Genomic DNA, 25,523 nt, shown 5'->3' on the forward strand with positions numbered 1-25,523 from the left:
CCCATGGGACACTTTTAAAGTGTTAAAAATAACCCTTATAGGGATGGTTTCCTGAACAGGGATTAGTTAAAGACAGGACTAGGCCTTAGTTAAATTGGGTTATATAACTAGTGTTAACAAACATGCCTTACTAAAAACATTAATTGTGTGAATTTTAAGGCAAAACAAAAGGCACTGATGTATTTTAAAATATGTCAGTGCAAGTTGTTTTCAGTTTGGACACCTCTTACATTTATTTTAGTCTAGGATTAGTCTAATCCCTGTCTGGGAAACCGCCCCATAGAGTTATTTTATGTTTCCATATTTTGATGTATATTTCTGATTGTGCACACAGATTCTATATATGATTCTAGAAAACAGTAAATCACAAAAAAATGACATTATTAGCTGACACTATAATCTGTGAAAACTAAAGTCAATACTGGGTCACATATTTCCTATAACAACAATACTGTCAGGGCTTTCTGTCATTCTGCTTGTTTCTCAGTGTCAGCGACACACTGTGTTTGAATTGTGTTGAAATTTATTTAATCTGTTTTATGGCCATTGGCAGACTTCACAATTACTGTTACTGCTTGTTTTAAAAAATGTTTACACCATGTTGTTCGTGTATAAAAACATGATCACACTTGCACAGCTATATTTGCATGTGAATTAACAAACCATAGCCGTGCTGATATTCAGTAAATCAGCACATTACAAACATTAGTAAACATTTGACGATATGGAAGCCAATGTGTGCCCTTAACTTTGTAATTACGGTTATTTATCAAAATATCTTCTTAAAAGAATAAAAGAAACTCATCGTTTTTTTTAACAACATGAGGGTGATCAATGATGACCGAATTTTCATTTTTGGGTGAACAATCCCTTTAATATAATAGATCAAATAGAAACCATGTGAAATATTATTTAGTTATGCTCTCTAATTGATTAAATAATCTATCAAATGTACACAGTCTATTTATAGTAGACAAAGTAGACTTTGAACATTGTGTGTACGCTCTTTTCACTCATGTTAGCAAACAGGACCTCCCGACTCCCGAGTTTTGCCATGGCAAGCATCACTTCAAATTTTCTATAAGTATTATTATTATTATTATTATCATGGTTCATTACTTTTTATATATAAATAAACCAAAAACATGACAAAATCTGTTATTTCCCACAGCACAGTAAAACATGTGAAAACATGGATTCAAAATAAGAAAATAAACTGGCTAAATTAAAGGGTGAGACTGTGAGTATTTGGGAAAATAAACTATTGGGTGGTTTCCCGAACAGGGATTAGACTAGCCCGGGCGGCAGTGGCTCAGTGGTTGATGTTAGTTTGTCTACAAACCGGAAGGTTGGTGGTTCATTTCCCGGCTCCACCTGACCAATTGTCAAGGTGTCCTTGACCAAGACACCTAACCCCAGCTGCTCTCGACGAGCTGGCTGACACCGCCGTTGGTGTATGAATGTGTGAGTGAATGGGTGAACAACTTGTAAAGCACTTTGGATGGCCATAGGTCTGTTAAAAAGCGCTATATAAATGCAATCCATTTAGTCCTAGACTAAAATAAATGTAAGAGCTGTCCAAACTTAAAACACAACATATTTTAAAATAAATCAGTGCGTTTTGATTTGTCTGAAAATGCACAATGTTTTTAGTAAGACATGTTTGAGTACCACATGCCTTTCTATGAGTACCATGAGTACATGAGAATAATCTATCAAATCTAATCACAGTCCGGGAAACCAACCCATTACATATTATTGATTTTGTGGAAATTTGTGACCATTCAGGAAAGCAGATCAAAGTCTATATAGCTTTAAATGTATGGGCTCAAATGGCATGAATCCAAGAGCATGGTCACAATGTAACATTTGTTTATTTATATAGAAAAATAATTATTATATTGTAAACCAGTTATTTGCTATTGTTACCTTTCGAACTGTGTTAACATTAAAAGTTGCCACAGTGTGTTCATAATCTAATACATTTCTCATACAATAACCTATTACATTATGAGTTGCTATTATATGTTTTTTTATATATGATTCCATCTAGTAAATCACAAAAAAATGACATTATTAGCTGACACTATAATCTGTGAAAACTAAAGTCAACACTGGGTCACATATTTCCTATAACAACAATCCTGTCTGTGTTCAGGGCTTTCTGTCATTGTGCTTTTTTCTCAGTGTCAGCGACACACTGTGTTTGATCCTATGTTTTTTTCATCTGTTTTATGGCCATTGGCAGACTTCACACTTAACTGTAACTGCTTGTTTTTACACCATGTTGTTCGTGTATAAAACATGATCACACTTGCATTGCTATATTTGCATATAAATTAACAAACCATAGCCGTGCTGACATTCAGTAAATCGGCACATTACAAACAAACATTTGAAGGTACCCATTGATAGTATTTGTTATTTACTTACTATGGAAGTCAATGTGTGCCCTTAACTTTGTAATTATGATTATTTATCAAATATCTTCTTGTGTGTTTAAAAGAATAAAGAAACTCATAGTTTTTTTTTTACAACATGAGGGTGATTAATGATGACCGAATTTTCATTTTTGGGTGAATCCCTTTAGTTATGCTCTCTAATTGATTGAATAATCTATCAAATCTACACAGTAGACAAGTAGACTTTGAAGATAATAGATTATAGATTGTAAACACAGATTGTGCATTTAAGAAAACATTTATTATTAAAAGTCAAACATTGGGGTTTAATAACGCGTGAAACTGTTGATCGGAATCTGTTGACGTCTATGTGCTGGGAAACACTGTTTACTTGAGACTAACTATCGACACGCCCCCCTGACCGTCTCGCCTTATCTCACAGCTCAGGTTTCAGTCCGTTGCCATGGAGCTGTTTTCTTTTGGACCGAGAGACACAAAGAGCCAAAGAGACAGTTAAAATAAAGTAAAAGACAGAGTTAAACTGAGAACGGGTGGAAAGAGGGAGTCAGAAAGAAAGAGCAAAATCGAGATTGTGTGAAACTGAGAAAAAGAGTTAATAAAACCTAAAAAAAAAAAGAACTTACAAAAGTGCTGTTATGGAACTGAAAGAGAACTGTGGTGCGAAACAAGAAATAAAGAGAAAGACAATAATTATAGGGATGAAAAGAGAGAGTGGAGAGTCATAAGAATGCAAGCGAAAGAATTCTGTAGGCATGGGCGTATCTCATAGGTCAAATGATCAAATACAGACAAATATTCACACACAGCACAATGGTATCAGGTCTTACTTTGATTGTTAAACTATATACAATTTACATAAAATCATCTTACATAACTGTGTGAAAATATAACCTTGCTATCTTTAAAGGGATAGTTCACCGAAAAATGAAAATTCTGTCATCATTTACTCACTCTCATGTTGTTACAAACCCATAAAAATGTCTTTGTTCTGATTAACACAAAGATATTTTGAGAAATGTTAACCAAACCGTTCATGGACTCCATTGACTTCCATAGTAGGAAAAATAATACTATGGAAGTAAATGGGGTCCACGATCGGTTTGATTACAAACATTTCTCAAAACATCCTCCTCTGTGTTCATCAGAACAAAGACATTTCTACAGGTTTGTAACAACATGAGAGTAAGTGAATGACGAAATTTTCATTTTTTGGGTGAACTGTTCCTTTAATAACTAGATCATGTAAAATACTGAAATTAATGTGAAATTAAACATTCGATTATAAGACCTTGGCCTGGATTTCACAGACAGTGTCACATTTGCCTTATATGCAAAGTTGTTTATTATTAGGTATTTGTTACATGATTATTCACACCAACAGGTGGCACTATAGCTATGCAATTTAAACTGCTTGATGCATGACTTTCATATTCATAAATACACAGCAATTTACGAATCTGTCATCATAAACTAGTGTTGAAGTCTCAATACTGTACCATTTTTGAAAGCCTTGGTCTTGTTTCGGTCAGTAGGAATTACAGTAAATTGCTGGTGTGTTGTCTAATTTATACATTAACATCATTAATGTCACTGGATCTATAAAGCAATGAATGCTTTAAAAGCATGTTTTTTTTTTTTTTGTTGTGCTGGTGAGATGAGATGAATGGGGGACTGAAATCTATCAACATTACATTTATACAAAGGCCCACAAAATCCAAAATGTGATTGCAAGAAAAGGTACTTGCATGAGATCTTATTTATTTATGCTGGAAATGGCAGAAATTCACTGGGGGGACTCTAGTTTGGAAGTGGGGGGGGGTCATTTTAGATAACTTATTTTCCTAAATGGGTTTAAAATAACTAATAACATAAAAAAATTATGTTTCCTTCCATGTTTTCTTGAGTATTGAAGTTACACAAACTTTTAAAAATAATTTTGTATTAAGGTTAAAGAAAAATTTTGTAGAGTGTGAAAATTTGGAAATTTTATTAAAGTAGGCCTAATTACAAAATTGAATAGGAATATTTTAAATAGGTAAAATCTGAAATGAAACGGATACATCAGTCAGACAGTGTCACTGTGACTGTAAGGTGTCATGTGACAGGTGTGATGATGCATTATAAAGTAATAGTAAAAAATAAATTACTCATAATGGGTAGTCATTTTAAAATGACTTATCCGCGTATATATACATTAACATAAATTGTTAAAAGTCGTACCTATTATACACTGTAAAAAATTGCTGTAAAAAAACGGGGAATTTTGGACAGTAATTTACCGTTTCTCATAAATACAGTTGAATACTGTAAATAAACATTAATATGACAAACAAAATAATAACAGCAAGCTCCTGTTCAGTCTTACGGGATAATACAGTATTTTTTGGTTTGGTCAGGCATGTCAGACATGTGACGAGCTCATCTGCAACCATGAGTAAAACTGATTTAACTACACTGTTTTTCTGCATTTTATTATACGAGAAGGAAGCAGAATTAAAGACTGTCTATCCATTTTCACTCCGATTGTGACCCTACCAGCACTGAGATGGACGACGAATTCACTTATTTTTTACTCCTCGCCTGTATATCAAGGTAAGCACAAACTGAACAGAGTCTGTGTTTCTAAGTGAAATAATTGACAAAATGTTATATATATATTTGCTTATTTTTGAAATATTTCTAAAAACGATTTATTTAATTTTTAACATATTTAGGGCAGATTGTTAAACGAATTGGCAACTAGCTATATAGGTTTAATACAAATAAAGATGCTAATGTTAATTTGCAATCTAATCAAATGTCTGACTGATGTGCGATTATCTATTGATATTTTTTTTAAATCTACATGAGGGATTGGGCTCTGTTTCACCATTTGTTTATATCTTTTTTCAATGTGTGCACTTTTAATCTTTGTACAGCGCCTCGTGAATGTGTTAACATTTAGCCTAGTCCCATTCATTCCTATGGCTCCAAACAGGGATGAATTTAGAAGCCACCAAACACTTCCATGTTTTCCCTATTTAAAGACTGTTACATGAGTAGTTACACAAGTTTGGCACAAAATAAAACTTTTGTTTGGAGCCATTGGAATGATTGGGGCTAGGCTAAATGCTACATTCACGAGGCACTGTAAAAGATGAAGTGCACGCATTGAAAAAAGATAGGGCTGTATTAATTCGTCTAAGTTGAGGTAAGAACATAGTAAAATATTGAAAACGGCTAGTCCAAGGCTGATACTGCTGGGTAAGTGTAACACTAAGGTATGGAGTATAGAACAATAAAACAGTATGCCTATAAAAAAGTCTTTCAGTCTGTCTAAAAAATCTCTTTCTGAAATTAATATCATTAGCTTTTCTAAGTAATGGATTTGCAGCTGTATAATATCTGATAGTTTTTTGGGACATTAACTATAATTGTTGTCTGCATCAGTTGCTGGTGATGAAGTCACATTTGGAGGTTGGATGATCAGCAGTGAAAACAACATCATCTGTGAAGGAAAGATGAAGCTGCGAGGACACTGGAGTTTGTTCAAAGGTAAATCCTCTACTAGCTGTTCAAGAATGTCACATTGCGTTAAATTAGTGTCTCTTTCTTTTTTGTAAATTGACTTTAATTGCATTAGGTCTTTTAAATAGTAAGTCGAAGTTTAAGCTAGCATGTGCATATAGACATAACACTGGGTTTTGGCTAAATTTGTTGTCATGCTACATGTTTTTGAATAAAGTATTTCTCTCTCATTACTGCGAGAATGGCAACAACCAGAATATTTATACTGTGAATGCAGTTGGTTTTATCTGTCTTCATTGCAATTAATCTTTACTTTTCTCATTGTACTTTGTAGATGCTTAATTGGTGTGAACCCTAAGAGGTGAACAAAAGCCAGGCAGGTGAAGGTGTCCGAGAAGACAGGAAAGCTTGTCCAGAAAAACGCAGCAACTGTTAATCCCCATGTGACCACCCTCATCAAAAACTTCATGGACTTTGAGTGGCTTTCACATTGTATTCTGCAGTGTTGTGATATTTATGTGACATCACAGCATTATGTTTTATTCAGCCCAGTCTCATTAGTGAGGCAGAAACTGACATTTAAGAATGCACTGAATTTTGTTATATTTAATAAAAACAGTGTTTTATCATCATCCTTTGTTTGAGAATTTTTTTGCAAGCAATTTTAAGTGTTTATTTTAAAATTACATTTTAACAGTGCTAGAAAAATCACATTCTACAGTATAAATAACAGCAGGAACCCTAAAATAACAGTATAATGCATCCAAACATCTGACAGTATTATACTGTGCAGCTCCCTTTTTTTACAGTACTGTCTCGTAATATTTGTACAGTAAAAAACTGTTGTTGTAAATTACAGTAGGTAATCTGTAAAATTACAACTATATGCTGGCAAATCTAGCTGCCAGTATATTACTGTAATTTAACAGTGAAATTTTTTACAGTGTATAATATATCGTCTAGAACCAGCTCTGTCTGGCAAGTCGTACCTATTATATAATATATCCTCTATAGCAGTGGTTTTCAATCTTGTCCTAGGGGACCCACAGCTCTGCATATTTTGTATGTCTCCCTTAACTGACACACCCAGCTCTGTTCATGGATCTCTACCTTAATGAGCTGATGATCTTAGGCCATGTTTACATTAGAGCATTTGCGTTTTAAAACGGCATTTTAAAATGAAAACGATCCTCGTTTATACTGGCATTTTAAAAAGAATCTTCATCCACACTATACACCACCATAAACGCATGAAACATGACCAATCATGTAACTGGGCATGCGCATAAAAGTGTAAAATAACTTATTACTCTAATAATAGCTTACCTGCACGTTTACGCATGCAGCCTAGGGGTGTGCGATATTGACAAAAAGTCATAGCTAGATCCTTTGCCGGCCACTACAACAGACACTATTTTTTAACCTATAAAAATGTGTTTGGGAAAGTCTTATACTGCTCTATCTACCCCCTACAACATATTAATATGATTAATAGGTTAATTTTTATTTTATAACTAAACAGAAATGTCTTTATGATTTAAAAAGAAAGCATTCAAGTGAACAGTACTAAACAGTAGCGAACTTGAAGCAAAAAATAAATTTTAGTAAATGCAAACTTCAATCAAACATAGTAAGAGGTGAAGTATTAATTTAGCCTACCAGAAATGCTTATTGCATTAATTTTTAAAAGTGTGCGAGGTCCGTGCACGTCCTCCGCTAGCAACACACAAATAGCTAAAAGCGCAACGCCTAAAAGAGCATTATATATAAATGACGATGAGTTTATTGTTTTTATTAATTTATATTCACAAAACTTATCAACAAAACATCGATTCAAATTAAGAGACAAATTATCTGAAACGAAATTAATTTTAAAGTAGCAAACAAAACTTACATTAAACTGGAAAATAATTTCTGACCCATTACAATTCTCCCTTCATATTAGCCTTTACAACGCCTATATGGCATTTAAAATTACAGTCTATCTTTCGTAAGCTAACTAAATTTAAACAAAACATAAACACTTATACTGTTCTAGCTCCCCCCTACAACATATTAATATGATTAATAGGTTAATTTTTATTTTATAACTAAACAGAAAGGTCTTTATGATTTAAAAAGAAAGCATTCAAGTGAACAGTACTGAACAGTAGCGAACTTGAAGCAAAAATAAATCAGCAAATTCAAACTTCAATCAAACATAGTAAGAGGTGAAGTATTGCTTTAGCCTTTACCAGAAATGCTTATTGAATTAATTTTTAAAAGTGTGCGAGGTCCGTGCACGTCCTCCGCTAGCAACACACAAATAGCTAAAAGCCAAGCGCCTAAACGAGCATTATATTAATGATGTTGAGTTTATTGTTTTTATTAATTTATATTCACAAAACTTATCAACAAAACATCGATTAAAATTAAGAGACAAATTATCTGAAACGAAATTCATTTTAAAGTAGCAAACAAAACTTACATTAAACTGGAAAATAATGTCTGACCCATTACAATTCTCCCTTCATATTGGCCTTTGCAACGCCTATATGGCATTTAAAATTACAGTCTATCTTTCATAAGCTAACTACATTTAAACAAAACATAAACACATTAAACCCAACAACACTCAAACATTCATATAAAACAGACATTATCTATAAGGATACATGTTAAAACTATCCGATATAGCGTTTATAATAGCTGGTTGGTAGATGTTTACTATTTTTGGCAAAACCTCCGTAACAAACCAACATTTACATGAATAAAATAATTTTTACTTTGAAAATGATGCGCTGTCACGTTAACATCAGCTGTTCGTTTACATAAGACTCGTCTATGTTCATTTACACTCAGAGCAACGTCTGAGTTCTCAAACTAAAACGGGGTCTTCAGCGTTTGCGAACGAATCCGTTTATGAGGGTCGAAAACGGTGATGTAGTGTAGATGAAAGGCGTAAACATAGCAAAAGTAACGCGTTTTAAAGGATAAACGCATTAATGTAAACATAGCCTTAATCAGGTGTTTTAGATAAGGGAAACATGTAAAATGTGCAGGGCAGTGGGTCCCCTAAGACAAGATTGAAAACCACTGCTCTATAGAACCAGCTATGTCTGGCTCCCTCCCAAGGATTTTTTCCCCTCTTAGGACTGTTCTTCCATAGGGTTTTTCTCCTAGGGTTTTTTTCAACCCCTAGGGAGTCTGTTGACATTGGCTTAACTTAACTCTTACATAGGTTACATTTTTACTACGCTCGCTAGTATGGTTAATCTTAAGCGCTGTATTCTGCTGTTTATGTTTTAAGATTTTTCTGTGTTTTTTCCTGCATCTATTAATGTAAAGCTGCTTTGAAACAATTAAACAATTGTGAAAAGCGCTATACATATAAAATTGAATTAAAATGCCATTAAGTTGTTTAATATACACTGTAAAATGTAAACAGTTTATTTCGACTTCAAATTTTAAGATTTGAGGTGAATTCAAGGTGAATAAACAAAAACTTAAGTTTTTACAGGGTTTCCTTTTCAATTCCATCATCTTAACAATTTTAACCAGTTTGGAGTAGAACACCTTCCACCTGAAAATTCACTCCCTGGACTCCCCCCCACCACAACCCCACACACACACCATATTATTACTATATTATAACATCTGACATGATCTGAAAATGTGATATTAATTTTATACAATCATTCAATAAACCATCAATTAATAAGCAACTTACATTTTAGACACAATTACAAACAATAACTAAAGTTTTTGTTCTATTTTGGCTATAGTCCAAAACTTATTTAGAACAAATCAAAACTTTTGTGCACTTCTGAGCAACACACAACTTTTGCTACTGAAAATATAAGAACGCTTAGAACATGATTCTGTAACTAGTGTCTACGAAATAAACAAAATAATCAAAACCCTTAACCCAATTGCAATGCCAAGCACACCAACAAAGAACTTATAATAGTGTCGATTGCTCCACCCTGTTCTCAGGAAATTTCCTTGGTACTGATTCACCACCCCTTTTTTTCACTTTAAGCACGACACAACATAACCTAAGATGTCAGAGCCAACCCTAAACCCTCAGGTCCTTCCCAAAATTAACATTACCTACATTACACATTATTAACAGAATTCCTTGGAAGCATCAGTTGCTAAAAAGTACTGCCGATGTAAAGTTTCACATTTTACTTCAGTCTGAAATATTTCAGTCACGTCCATTACTAGGGTGATTAACACGTCTGCCCCACGGCTCCAACATTTTAACGTGTACTCGTATAACCTCTCTTCACTCGGATTGTAAAGAAAATGCATAGTTGAATCCTGTAAGGGGTTGCCGTACTTGGGTGTTGGCTGCTGTGCGACACACCCTGCATGAGGCAGCCAACACTCCCACATGTTTGTGTGAGTCATACGTCTATTGTGCATAGGTGACAAGCATGTGCATGCACCATCTACAGATACAGACCTGTGAGTGTTTATCATCCAAACCCAAGGGAGTTTCCTGCAAGACTGGTTTTTAGTTCATTTTAATTTCTCTCTTACTTTAAAAACACCTTCACTTCTAGCGAACATAAAATCAATATTGATTCCTTGGAAGATAATCAATTGATTACATTTGCGGAAAGTTTCTTACTTTCACTTTAGGGTCTAATGACCTGAAACAAATGTGTGGACCCCCCTCATTGTTCAGCAGTGGTGTCTGAGAAACTGAATTTATGGTGGCCTAAACAGTGCAAGGTTCATCTGAGTGGAGATCACATTCAGGATATTCACTTAATGTATGCAAATGGCTTGCTATTCAGTTGTTTCTATAGAGCCCCTGTAACCATCCTTAAAAAACGTTTAATGTCAGTCTGTTTTCCCTTTCTGTACCTACTTGCTTTTCCTATTTGTACACATTTATTAATTTATTAAGTTGTATTTGTAAACATTAGTTAATGCATTAGATACTGTAACATGAACACTGAAAAAAATGATTCAATGAATTTAATCAATTTTTCAATGAATTTAATCAATTTTTTAAGGTAAGTGGTTGCAATCAATTTATTTAAGCTACATTTAAACAAAAGTTTTATATTTTATTTTACTAATCTTTTTTTGTTTAAATGTAGCTTAAATAAATTGATTGCAACCACTTACCTTAAAATGTTTTTATTAAATTCAATGAATCATTTTTTTCAGTGAACTAACAATGAACAAAACTTCCACAACATGTTCATGTTAATTTCAGCATTTACTAATACATTTTTTTATGTTGTAACTGTTAACATTAATTAATATACACAATGAAATATCATGAACAATTGTATTAACATTAACAAAGATTAACAAATGCTAAAAGTTATAATATGGCTTCAAGTCAATTTAACCTTGTGATAAGTTGGCGTAACTTATAAAAACAAGTTGAAATTGTTTAACTTAATTTGTTAAGTTAAAGAAACATAAAAATATATGTTGATTTGACATAATTTTTACTATGTTGTTAGTACATGTTAATTACTGCATTTACTAATGTTATCAAATACAACCTTATTGTAAAATGTTACCAAAATTAGCTAAAGTAAAATCTTCTGGCAACCACTCTTTTGAGTTTACATCAAAAGTAGTGTTACTGTATTTACAAATATATAAAATGTACAAAACAAATTTGTGGTATGAAAGCTAAATTTTACATCTGAACGATGTAGAACAGTATCAAGTTTGATTTGTGATGATGTTATAAGAGGTCAGGCAACAAGTATAGACAGGTTCTACTGCTTCATACGATATCACAGCCAAACTTAAAAAAAACACTATAGTTTCATTACACTGAGACGATCAAACCCTGTAGACTGTGTTGATTCACACACATCTATTAAAGGACAATAGACAACTATCTGATAATTAAATGGGCAAACCTTAGAAATGTATTTTAGTTAAGCCATCTTATGTATGACCAGCTATAAAAATCCATGTACCATAAGGTGTGTGCCTTTGAGAAATCCATTAATACTACTGTAAGTATCATTGATACACCCCAGAGAGCATTATATCTGGTCTTTAATGAATTTTAATGCAGAAAATCCTGGGCCGGCTCAACAGTGTTTCATCATGTAGGTATATATCTATACATTGCAAGTGAAAGCTCTGTCCTGATAACAATTCCACCCAATTCAGAATAATCTGGGTGTGTTTCACCACAGATCATTATACCTGTGATCACTATATGTATTAAAGAATGTGTTTACTAAGTGCACAATGATGACCAATTTTCCTCAGAAAAATAAAGGTTTCGATTAGCAAGGTGCATGATTACAGTTACGTTACTCATAAACTTCAAGAAGCGGTGTTACTGTTTACTAGTAAAATTGTTTTCATGGATCCATGACACCGTGTCTATGATACATTAAATGTAAAATGCAAATGAGTTAACCCCCATGACCCTCTCTCACTCTCTCTTCCCTACCCACATAAGCTCACTCACTCACTCAGAATATGATTGAAACACATACTCTCTCTCTCTCTCTCTCTCTCTCTCTCTCTCTCTCTCTCTCTCCCACGCACACACCCAGTAGCGTTTAGATCCTCCTTTCAAACCGCAAGGTATATGGGTGTGGGGGAAATAATTAAAGAGCTTCTCTAAAACTTTGCACATCGATCTCAATCTCACTATTGTCTATCACAAAGCAGCGCAGACACATTTGGGCTCTTGTGGATTTTATAAGCAGGTGTTGATAGCAGCGAAGCGGATCTCAGGTGATCAGGAAATAACACGAGCTCCTGCGGCCATGGCCCGGCGTATCTCGCCTGCTTTCGCTTTTCTCTTTTGCTTTGTTTTAGCGGTAAGTATTTTTTTTTACATATATTCATATGATTTCTAATGTTAACACACTTCCTTACTGACTTTCATCTTTTATAACATCACTTATCGTACAAAATAATTGTCATTGTCTATTGTAAGCTAATACTGAAACTGCTCGTGGCTTGTTTTGGGAGTTGGTCTGTTTAATGTATCATTTATTTATTTTTTTGTTGTGTGTGTTTGTGAGGCTAACGTGAAAGCAATTCGCGGAACTGTCCGTCTAGCCTACTTTGAAATGAAGGGGAATTTTACACGTATAGCAACCAGGTCCAAGTTATTCCGTATATTTTACTGTAGATTATGACAACAACATAGCCTAACTGTGCTGATGTCGCACTGGCCAACACAATTGGTTCAAACTGAGTAATAAAGAAATAATAGAGAATTTATGTAGGCTACGCAGCATTACGGATATGTTTTACAACTGTTAAAGATATCGCATGTTTTATAATGGTTTACACTATTTAAGGGAAAACTAGCATCACCACGGTAAAGTCTAGAGTTTATTCAGAATATACAGAGTGTGATAAAGTCATCAAACTGGATCTGCAACTATACAGCCTATTTTAAACAGATCGGTTCAGGACTAAAATCCCCACCCTATGGCAATTGCCGATGTTTGCCATTTTACTCCGAAACTGAAATTAAAGGAGTAGTTCATTCAAAAATGAAAACTCAGTCATCGATTGCCTACAACTTATATTGGTCATAATCTGTGAAAGATAACACGAATGTTGGTTAATTTGGTGTTTGTGGCATTCATTTCAAATACTGCGTGACTGACAGCTCCCCATTCACTGTCACTGTAGGGCAAAGACAGTCTTGACAGTCTTTCTCCTCTTGTGTTGTATAGAAAAAAAACTCATATGGGTTTGCCATGTCTATGGATTTAATATTTTACTGCCTCATCAGTATTTGGGTATATTTCCTAACGTCTAGAGGGCTTCATATCTGTATTACGCTGTATATTTATATCTGGTTCATTGTTTTGGCTTTTGTTTTGGATATTCCGCAAACATTAAGTCTGTGTACTTTCACTTATGTGTCCGCCATTTGGCGTTGCTTGTGTTTATAGTACCTTGTATTGCTGTGTCAGAAATTCAAAGGTTAATTTCACCTATTATAAAAGTTATTATTATTATCATGAATAGGCCTTTAGGGTAGTGCATATAAATAATGTAAATGTGATTTTTTCATGTGTCACTTTACACGTGTACAGCAGCAGGTCTGACATTATATATGCAAACTCAGTGTAATGCGGAAATAAGTTTTGTAAAATGAAAAACAAGAATTCTGTCATAGTTTAGTCACACTTAGGTTTGTTTGTTTTGCTGAAAACCAAGGGTGATATTTGTAATCAAGCAGGAAATCGGAGCACAATTGACTTCCATAGTAGGAATTAGAAAAGAAAAAAACTATGAAGGTCAGTGGTGCTCAAAAAGTTTGGTTAACTTAAGGGTAAGTTCTCGGTAAACTACCCCTTTAACATAACATTATTAGTAAGGTTTTCTTTACCCTCAACGCTGTGTATTTTTCACATCAGGGTTTGTGTGGCAGCAGTCACCATAGGGAAACGGTTTAATAAACGTGCTAAATAATGGCTTAATAAAAAATGCAGAACGGTTTGCGGAAGGGTTAGGCTTAGGGTTGGGTATAGAAAATACCACTAGCTCACTGTAAAAACAGACAGTTTAAAGGCATTGCATGTAATCCTATAGTTAAATAGAATACAAGATGGTTTTGATAATTTTTCTTGTCCAGTCCTTGTGAATAAGAAGTTTTAACACTAGGCCACACAAACTGAAATGTCTGACAACGTATTTGAGGCAGCATATCAAAGTACAAGTTTGTGTTTATTTATATAGCACGTTTAAACACAGCAACCAGGGCTGACCAAAGTGCTGAACAATATAGACTATTAAAAAAAAAAGGAAAGTAATGGAAAGTTTTTTTGCAGTTGGTAATCACAGGCCTTCAATTAACTCTAATATCACCGTAATTTGATCAGATTGGGGTTTTTTGTGCTTCTGTTGAATAAAATAAACGTATCTATTAAATAAACTATACTATACTGTACAGACAGGATGATCTTACTGTACATGAGTATACGTGTGCAACAAAAGAGTTTCAAAGAAATCGACCAGCAAACGCAGCAAAGTCAATTCTCCCCTGCCCTGCCCTGTCCTGTTATGTATGAGTGAAGCGAGAAAGCTGATTGAAAAGGTTGTATTTCTGTCTTTACAACCTGCTGATCACTTTTGTTTCTCTTCAGCATGTGTTTGAATCTGAGGCCAAATATGAACACGTTGTGGCCCTCCGCAGGCAAAAGAGAGAATGGATCATCCCACCTCAAATTCTAGAAGAGAATGTAGATTACACCAAGAGAGATTTCATTGCAAAAGTAAGTGAGCCTTTCTATGTGTTAAATGTGTTGCTTAGAAGTACTCTTATGTATTGTATAAAAGAAATTAATGTCAGAGATTCATACAAATACATGGTTTTTTTCTGATGTTGTTGGTATAAATCATTACATTTATTAATCTATTAATGTATCAGTATTAAAAGTTTAGCACCCTAATGACAAAAAATGACTAAACAAATATAAGAACTAAAGTAGCACGAGGCACAATTACAAGAATAAACACAACATTGCCAACATTTATAACTTAGAAAGTCTAGAGGCAACGGGGCACTCGTTCATTTCAATCATCTTGGGCATAATCTATCTTTGAACAAGAGATCTTTTTGGTGTTTGTATTAATTAGCGCCGGGCATAGATTAATCTAGATTAATCGCATACAAAAGAAAAGTGATTTTTTGCATAATATATGAGTGTATATTTGCATAATATATGAATAAATACACATACATTCATGTATGCATTTAAGGAACCCTTTACATGTGTATATATATTTATTTATATATTCTATATTATATATAAACAAAACAAAAATTAGATATATAAATAAAAATGTTCTGAAATGCATATATGTGTGTGGGTTTAAATACACATAATAATTACACACATTACAAACACATATATTATGCAAAAATGCACTTTTATTTTGTATGTGATTAATCTAGATTAATCTATGCCCAGCACATGAGATGATGTTAACATATACTTGTAATTCATTTAGATTCGCTCAGATAAAGAAGAATTGCAGGGGATAGGTGTGACATACTCACTAAAGGGCATCGGAGCAGATCAGAATCCTTTCAACTTATTTGTGGTGAATCCTGAAACTGGACTTGTGAGAATAACAGAAATCCTTGACAGAGAGAACATCGCCCAATATAATGTAAGTGATGATGAAAATAATGAGGTGCTGTAGCTTTAATATCTACTCTTAACGATTAAGGAAATTGACCACAGTCGTCCGGTTAACCCCTTTCTCGCCTTCGCAGCTGTCTGGGACTGCTAAATTCAAAGACGGCAGAATTGCAGAGAATGATATTGGATTGAGAATAAAAGTGAAGGACCAGAATGACAATCCTCCTGTTTTTGGTCCAATGGAACTTGCGGCTGTAGATGAACTCAGTGCAATAGGTGAGTGACACCATCTTTAGAGCAGAGCAACTTAAGGCTTATGCAGTTATTTCCGCTTAAATAAAAAATGAAAAATATCTCATTATTATCTTACCCTCATGCTATCCCAGATGTGTCTTTCTTCAGTATAGCACAAAGAAGCAGATATTATACAGGGCCATATACAAGATTCAACATTTTGAAGATCCAACAAACGCATACATTTATTCCTGAATGTCTATTGAAGAAATGTTAAATGATAGCTAGTTACAAGACAAGCATATCTTAATTTTGCATCCGGTTTTAATAGTAAAGTTCAGATGCAAAACCCTCTAAAGGGGTTCGCACACCAGGACGAGAAATCCCTGTTGCGCCACACATATAGTTTAACATTAAATACCATCATATTTGTCCCAAATCGTTAGCGATTAATATTGGCTGCTAACCTATATTTTGTATTTTGAAGAAGACACTTTCTGACTAAGCTTGCACTATTTAATGTGCACATCCGGTGTACGATACCTCCGAGTTGTCCTGGAGCACTGCCTAACCATTTGATGAAAATATAATATGTAATATAATACATTTTTGATGATGGTGGTGTTTAGCAGCATTTTCAAATTGTTCAAATTGTTTATTATTATCTTTCTTAAATCTATTGTTTCACATCAGAAGACATTTATAACGCATTCCAGTTCAGTTATATTTCTGATGCATGAGTTCCCATATAGGAAGATAAAATGACGGCATTTAAATATAAAAGTATTTGTTTGTGCTGAAGAAAGTCAAATTCAAAAGGCATAAGGGGGCAGTATATTATTATTACTTTTTTGGGTGAACTATTTTTTTGTAATTTGTAAGATTTGAGTGATTATATCTACTAAAAATATATGTAATCATCAAATTGTACAGGTACACAAGTGATGAAGATTAATTGCAAAGATGCTGATGAGCCTGGAAACCCAAATTCTCAAATCAAGTATGAGATTGTCAGTCAGGAACCGAATGGGCAACAGATGTTTACAGTTGACAATGATGGAGTGGTTCGTGTTGCCAATGAAAATCTGGATAGAGAGGTGAGAGATCACGATTGGTGCATCTGTCATTATGCACATGGGTTACTGATATGCAACAAGTAACTTCACATAAAGTGCCATGTTTTAGCACCAACATTTCTTTACTTCTTTGTATCAAGTCCATGTTTTATCAGCAGTGTAGATGAGATACTTAAAGAGGACCACCTTTGATTAACACTGGATTTCTCTTTACAGACAATTGATCAGTATGTGGTTTTGGTCAGGGCATCGGACCTGAATGGAAGGCCAGGTGGACACACTTCCACAGGGACAATGACCATCAAGATCAATGATGTCAATGATAACCCGCCTAAGTTGGAAGGCCCGGTAAGTCAACACGATTCTACACTGGTTTAGTCTACACAGTATGATGTTGTTACAGAGTTTTAAGTAAATACATTATCTGTTTAATAACATGATTTCTTTTTGAAGTTTGAAGGCAGTATAGAGGAGAACACGCAGCAGGTGGAGGTGATGAGATTTAAAGCAACTGACCTAGATCTTGAGGGGACAGATAACTGGGTGACGCAGTGCAATATTAAAAGAGGCAATGAGGCCGGATACTTCAGCATTAAAACTGATCCCAAGACCAATGAGGCAGTTCTGATGCTTGAGAAGGTTTGTATTGGTTTTGCTTATAGATAAAGCAAAGTGAAAACATGATCTCCTTATTAAGTATTAAGGTCTTTAATCCCTTTAAATTTCTCAGTTGTTTTACTTAAGATGAAACAGAGAGAAATTTGCTCAATACTCCATTTTCTCAGATTTATATAATACTCACCTCTATTATTTTCTTTCCTCCATAGGCTGTTGATTATGAGGATGTCAAAGACCTTAAGCTTGACATTGAAGTAGGCAACAAGGCTCCATTCCACTCCTCCGTGACTGGTTCAAGTCAAGAGATAACTGTTGGCGGTGGAGGAATCGGGGCTGGAGCCGGGGCTGGAGCCGGGGCAGGAGCCGGAGGCACGGGATCCGGAGGCGCGGCCGGAGCAAGTGCTGGTGAAACAAGTGCTGGTGGAACAAGCGGTGGTACATGGTTATCGGGGGCTAGTGGTTCGCAAATTCCAAGTAACCTCTTTTTTTATTTTTGGAATGCAAAAAATAACTTAACTTTAACTTAACTTAAAATATTTGACTTCTTATGACATATTTAATTATCGTTTTTAAATTTAGTTCTTAAACCCTTTTTGGATAAAGAATTAATTAAAACTATAATTTTACTGTACTTTTTTCCTTATTGCTCATTGTCTCAAGTTAATTGAAAATCTTTTTTTTATTTCATGAGACTTTATTCAGAGAGTAAAATTTGATAAGTGTTATTTATGTGGTTTTTAGCAAAGAGAACCACTTATTGTTTTATGTTCAGTTATATTTGAGATTTAGAAGTGGTTTAATATTTTTAGGTTTTGAGTGTTCTCATTGTGCAAAGGTGTGGTGCTTGTTCATAGGCTGTGGGTAGCCAATGGTCATGATGTGTTGCATCACGCAATAAGCATTAAGCTAATGACAGTACTGAGATCACTCTCTTCTTTTTGTTTATGACTTAAAAGTAAAAATTATTTGTCTTATTTGTACTGCGTAAAAATATTGAGTAAATAATGAGTTTAGTTTCCAGTTGGAGCTTTATTAAATGTGTAGATTAAGACTAATTGTATAAGTGGATGTAAGAAATGCAATTATGAACGACAACTCATTTTAAGTAACACTAGGTTAACACATGATACACTTATTTGAATTAGGGCGATCACTTTCCTGAATTAAACTGAACCTTTTTGATTTTACAGCCTATACTGTTAATATAAAAGTAAAAAACCAACCAGAAGGACCAAAGTTCATACCTGGAACAAAGGCCATTACTGTTTCAGAGGATGGGGCGTCATTTGACAGTAAGAAGATCATTGCCAGATATCCGGCCACTGATACAGACACGGGAAAAGAAGCGACCAATGTAAGGTAAGTGGAAACTTAAAAAGGCGTTAAAATGTTCAAAGCAGAAATGTTTCAATTCACGGTTTCTTTCAAAATGAGATGGCTTGAACAAATTATGTTGCCTTTTTTAACAGGTATGCTAAAGGATATGACCCAGATAACTGGCTGAGTATCGATGAGACAACTGGAGCCATTACAATGAATAAAGCTCCTGATCGGGAGTCCAAGTTTTTAACTAATGGAACTTACTACGCCAAGATTTTCAGCATTACTCAAGGTAAGTTTTATTGGTGAAAACGTTATGAGGACAAAAGTTTTCGTACTTTTTTTGTGTTAGATTTCTGTTATTATTCAATATATAATTTTTAATTGAATACAAGTCTTTCAATGCCTACTTGTGTACATTTAAAATAGATAATTTAGTCTGTAAATAATGATCACTTTTGACAGGGCATCCCATATTCATGTGCCACGTTGTTGCATTGCTTGGCAACAATAAACAGCGTATAGCCAAACAATTGTTTTATTGAATATAAATATTTTTTAGTAAATGTTTTTTATCCTATTTATTTTACGCTGCATTGCATAACAAATAATATACTGCATTATTTGACAGAAAACTTTATGAAATACAACTAGTTCATCAGGTACAGGTACAATAAGTGTCCTTTTCAGGCGTTTTTAGCCATTTTCAGGAATACTAAGGGGTTAAAACTATTTCAATATAGTAACCACAAAGTTTCAATTGAAAGTATACAAGCTGTCCTAAAGGTGGCACCATTTTCACATTTAACAATAGTTACTGAAACACTGTGACAGTGTACATATGTATTTTGTCTCTTAAAAATATTATTTTCCTTCACAGACTTGCCTTCTAAGACAGCAACAGGCACCATTGCTATCCAGGTCGAGGATTTTAATGATCATTGCCCCACTTTGACAAGCAGCAATCAGACACTGTGCACTGACAAGGATGCCGTCATAGTTACTGCAAAGGATGGGGATGCAGATCCTAACGGAGCTCCATTCACGTTTAACATTGTCGATGATGGAACTAAGGGGAAGTGGACAACTGAACATTTAAATGGTATGTGTGTTCAAACATAAAGTTCAAACATATTATACCTAGACAACCAAACCCTCCCTACTCCCCAGAAGCACGCACTCATACTGTACTTTGATCGGGCACGGTTTCGTCAGTAGGATGTGATTATTTTGAAGAAAAGTAAAGTGCCCTCTCAACACTGGAACCCATCGTAATGTTAAGTCTGTGTTTTTTTATTCTGAGTTGTTAGGTGCACGATGACACACAGCCCTCTCACATGTCTATCATATTGCTTAGTTGATCTGTCACGTGTGCAGCTCACACATTCACGTATCCCTGCTGCGTGCAACAAAAGGTTTTTAAGAAGGCAGATAAAGGTTGATGCTATTGTCACATGCTGTTTATTCTTCTCCTCAGACACCACTGTCATCTTCAGAACCCATGAGAAACTGTGGCCAGGACAGTACGAGCTTACTGTGGAGGTCAAAGACCAGCAGGGACTCTCATGTCCAGTACCAGAGAAGCTAACGGTGGATGTGTGTACCTGTACAAGTCAGGGCAGTTGTAATAGAGTCAGCGGGCCCGCAGCACGGAAGGGCTCCACGTTAGGACCTGCTGGAATCGGGCTGCTGCTTCTTGGTCTCCTTGCTTTATTGCGTAAGTCACTGAATTTTTTCACTAGCAGTTTTTCACTACTTACAACAAGACTTTTCCTTATCATTTCTCCAACGTTTCTTGGGGATATCCAAAATAAATGAGTGTTTCTCTTCTACAGTCATACCCCTACTGTTGCTGCTCTGTCAGTGTGGAGCAGCTGGCTTTGTAGGTCCCTTCGCAGACATGCCCTATGACACTAAAGAGCATCTCATCGCGTACCACACAGAGGGCCAGGGAGAGGACAGAGTAAGAATTGATTCATAACGTCTGCTTTTAAACTGTAACCCATTATGATTAAATACAAGTTAATATCTTTCTCTGATAGGATGTTCCAGTACTGCCTGATGAGCGTGATGCTAGGGGTCTCTACTCAAAAATAGATACGGTTGGTGGTGTTGCTGCAGTGCGTGATATGTTAAGTATGGCCAATATGAATGAAGCTGGGGGCTTCGTGAGGTCCTCTTTTGGTATGCGTGATACCATTGGAACGTATGGTGGCGCGGGAATGTACGACGGGAATTCGGTGCAATGGACCGCCGGTATGACAGAAGAGGCTGGAGGTTTCGATGGGATGGCCGCATCTGAGCAGTTCTTGGATGAGTACTATTCACAGGTTTGTGTATATATAAACACATACAACCAACCAATGTATTTATGGATGCTTAGAAAATACAGGAAATTTGTAAGCAGTATTAAAAAAAACTGTTTAGTGTGACATTCTCTTAAACTTAAACAACAGAAGGAACCTGCAGGCTCTCTTAAAGTGATACTCCAGCCAAATATCAAACTTACCCCATTATACTCACCCTCAAGCAATCCAAGAAACATATGTCCATCATCTTTCAGATGAGCACATTTGGAGTTATTTTAGTGTATGTCCTTGCTCTTCCAAGCTTTGCAATGGTATAAAACTGGGATGAGGGAACAACTTTAAACCTCCAAAAAGTGCATTCATCCTTTACAGAGGTAATCCACACACAGGGGTTAATAATGTCTTTTGCGGGTAATTGATGCAATTTTGTAAGAAAAATATCCAGATTTCTAACTTTATAAACGTTAATAACTAGCTTTCGGTAAAGATGCCATCATGAGAGTTTTAGCGTAGTGAGCGTTCGTTGCCATGGGTAAGTTGCGCGGTGAATCAGTCCAAGACGGGTCATTACTGGAAGCTAATTATTACAGTTTATAACGTAATATTAATATTTTTCTTACAATATCGCATTGATTATCCCCAAAAGACCTTTATTAACCCATTGAAGCTGTATGTGGATTACTTCTGTTAAGGATGAATTGGGCTTTAAAGTCAGAAGTAGTTCCCTGATCCCGGTTTTCTCCCATTATAAGCTTGGAAAAGCGAGGACGTTTACTAAAATAACTCCAAATGTGTTGGTCAGAAAGACTGATCACACTGAATACTGACTTTTGTCAGAGGAAGACATTTTGTTTGTTTATTTCTTTTATTGTCCGTTTTTTTTTTTTTTTAAATAAAAGAGTGAAAATAAATATGGATGGCCATGAAAGTTGGCTAAAACTACAAAGATGGTGCCCTAAGACTTTTGCACAGTGTTGATATACAGTACGTTCTCAAAAGACTAATGAATTGCTCTTTTTTGTTTTACAGAAAAGCCGGGCTATAGAAGATGGTTTTGCTAAAAACAACATTCTGGAGTACCAAAATGAGGGAATGGGTTCTCTTGCTGGTTCTGTTGAGGCCATTAGTATTGTGGAAGATGACAACGATTTAGCCTTTCTCAATGACCTTGGACCAAAGTTTAACACTCTTGCTTCAGTATGCGGAGGTAAAATGACCACAGTTGAGCAATATGTGCCCCCTCCTCCCCCTCCTAAACCTGTGGAACGTACTGTCGTCAGCAGCGAGAATGTTGGCTTCAACAGTAGTATGGCTGCAAACACGGTGAACATGGCTTCTAGTGCTGCATCATCGACCCGGGTGGAGAACGTGCTTGTGACGGAGAATCGCCCGACAGTGTATGCCAGTGTGCAGCCCACTACAACGCTTCTAGTGCAACAACAGCAGCCCATGTACTACATGGTCGAGCAGCAGCCAAGCACCGTACTGCTAGCCGAAAGGCCCGCCATGAGCTACGGGCAGAATATGTACGTGCTAAATGGCGGCCAGATGGGCGAGGAGGTTGTGCTTCAGGGTGCCAACGTAGCGTCCAACCACGGCGAGAGAATGGTGCTCCTGGAGAGAGGTGGAGCTCAAGCTGTCAACACTGGGGTGCTACAAATGGGTAGTTTGTCCGGATCGCAAGTTCTGCTGGTGGATGGGGGTGCCCAAAGCGGCCACGTCCTTCAGGGGACCCTGAAGAGGGGGGTTGCAGGATCTCAGGGTGTGATGGTTGTGGAAGGTGGACAAGGGGGTGTGGTTCATGGGTCTCTTAGAAAAGGTGTTTCCACTCATGGAGGATCTCAAGGTGGGGTGTATCATGTAGAGAATAGAGGGGGGTCAGGGGTCATTCAGGGGTCTCCTCAAAAGAGTGCAGGGTCAGTTAGTGGTAAAGTCGTATCGAGTGGGTCGACCCAACGAAATGTAACAACACAGAAGGTCATCCAGGAGAAAATTGTGACATCACAAACCACCATGTAACAATGCAACACTGATAGCCAACTTGCGCTGTTGTAACAGTGTTGCAGAGTTTGAAATATATATCTCATGCCTTTCGAAAATCAGCTATCAAAATGATTGTATTATGAATATTTGAGCTCATCTTGTCATTACACACTACAGTAAATCATGGAAAATCCAAATTATTTCTTGAGAAAACCAGTTTTAATGCCTTTGAATGTTTCTCTCTGTATTTGTAGTACATGATTTATATATATATATATATATATATATATTGTGCTCCTCTCTACAGGAAATATATATTATATATATATATATATATATATATATATATATATATATATATATATATATATATATGGAGTTTTTCTATTTTTTCATAAATATGGTATGTGATTTTGAATGTGTTTGTGGGTGCTCAGTTCTGTGTGTTCTGCAGAAGTTATTTGCAGATATATAAGCAGGAGATTCGGTCTTCCCGAGGACCTATAGTGAAGTTCATGCAAATGTGCCTGAGCCCAAAGCTATTTTAATATTAGGCAGATATATGAGAACGTTTGCATCAGCCTAGTAAAGTGGCCCTGGAAAATTAGATCAGGTGCCAGAGATATAAAGTTACTGTAAATAAAGTTTCATGAATCACTTCTGGTATCAAATCAAGTACAACATAATTGGGAATCCGTTATGCTTTTCATTAACAACAGTCTGCATCACTGAATAGCACTGGGAAAGTTTTTTTATGGTATTATATGATTTCATTTGTTTTCTCTGTCACTTTCGGTGGCCAATGTTTGTAAATACATAATGTAAGAAGTATAGATAACAGCTTGGGGTGTTTTTTTGCACTACACTATAATTCATTAAAGAGACCAAACTTCTATTCCAAGCAAAAATGCTAATACATATTAAATGAGTGTTTCTTAAAAGAATAATGTTTTATATTTTTTAAAGTGCTTGTACTTAATAATGCAATAGCTAAACTGCATACCATTTCTTTTATAGTAGGAAGTAAAGGTTAAAACACTAGAGTGGTGTTGGGCTCTTTTGTTTTTGTTTGTTGTTGTTTTTTTAGCTAAATAGGATGGGCAGTTGGTTTCAACTTTACCAAAACTGGACCCATTAGATGCATGGTGGGAAATTATGTTATTGCTTTTGGCAGTAAAATATAAGTTTTTATTTTAACTTTATATTTGTAGCGCACACCATAAATAGCTTTCTACTAAAAGGAGTTAAATAGGCTAAATTTTAAGGATATTTTTATGTTTCTTTTATAAATGTTTCATATGTTTCACTTATTATGGAAATTGTTTTAAAGGACAATAAAGTCTTTTAAAAAGAATTCTGTGTCAGTGTTGCATAACTGAACATTTTTTGGACAGATGTGAACTAAACCAGGTAATGTAAATGTGGCCAGCCATTTTTATAACGCTAGTGCATTAACAGTTATATAAAAGAAAGACATCTGCTGATATTAACAACTGCTTCAATCTAGAAATAATTTCTGATGGTATAAGCAAAATAAATGTCAAGTAAATTACCTTATTTGAAATCAAAGCTAAAGCACTAATTTACTGCACTGACTACATGTAAAAATAATGTAAACAATGTTAGCTACACATATTTTCGAGACCGTCTGACAAACCTTTTTTGCACAGCGGTGATCCATGCTTGCAGTCTCACCTCGTCATTAGGAAACCATATTTTTATTTTATTTTTATGTTTGAAAAGGTATTTGTTCGAGAGGTCAGTTTAGTCAGTCCAGACCGGAAGTTAATCTTCGGTCCATGCAACCGTGGCAACGCGGTCGCGCAGCCGCTCGTGCGTCCGATGAAATCTTCTAAATATAAATTATAACACTTAAGTGTCTTTTCCAGTTCAAAATATTGTTTTGTAGGGATATATAATTTACAATGTATTTAGGGTTCAGTTTATGATTCA

The 25,523-nt window shown here is 35.3% G+C and overlaps 1 protein-coding gene across 2 annotated transcripts; it reads left to right on the forward strand.

The window, feature by feature from the left end:
• The first annotated feature begins 12,540 nt into the window (after window positions 1-12,540).
• dsg2.1 (desmoglein 2, tandem duplicate 1) lies at window positions 12,541-24,924 on the forward strand. 2 transcript variants are annotated; one of them, XM_065257279.2, is made up of 15 exons: window positions 12,541-12,736; window positions 15,029-15,157; window positions 15,897-16,058; window positions 16,165-16,306; window positions 17,198-17,361; window positions 17,557-17,688; window positions 17,794-17,979; window positions 18,168-18,432; window positions 19,149-19,317; window positions 19,428-19,570; window positions 20,159-20,380; window positions 20,756-20,995; window positions 21,114-21,241; window positions 21,321-21,608; window positions 22,617-24,924. In XM_065257279.2, exons 1-15 carry the CDS (start codon window positions 12,683-12,685, stop codon window positions 23,604-23,606), a joined length of 3,414 nt encoding a protein of 1,137 aa, XP_065113351.1. In that variant the 5' UTR covers window positions 12,541-12,682; the 3' UTR covers window positions 23,607-24,924. The 2 variants fall into 2 exon arrangements, with proteins under 2 accessions (XP_065113351.1, XP_065113350.1); XM_065257278.2 differs by having other exon boundaries at window positions 18,168-18,417.
• The last annotated feature ends 599 nt before the right edge of the window (window positions 24,925-25,523 follow it).

This window comes from Paramisgurnus dabryanus, chromosome 12, assembly GCF_030506205.2.
Source record: "Paramisgurnus dabryanus chromosome 12, PD_genome_1.1, whole genome shotgun sequence".
Taxonomy (NCBI): domain Eukaryota; kingdom Metazoa; phylum Chordata; class Actinopteri; order Cypriniformes; family Cobitidae; genus Paramisgurnus; species Paramisgurnus dabryanus.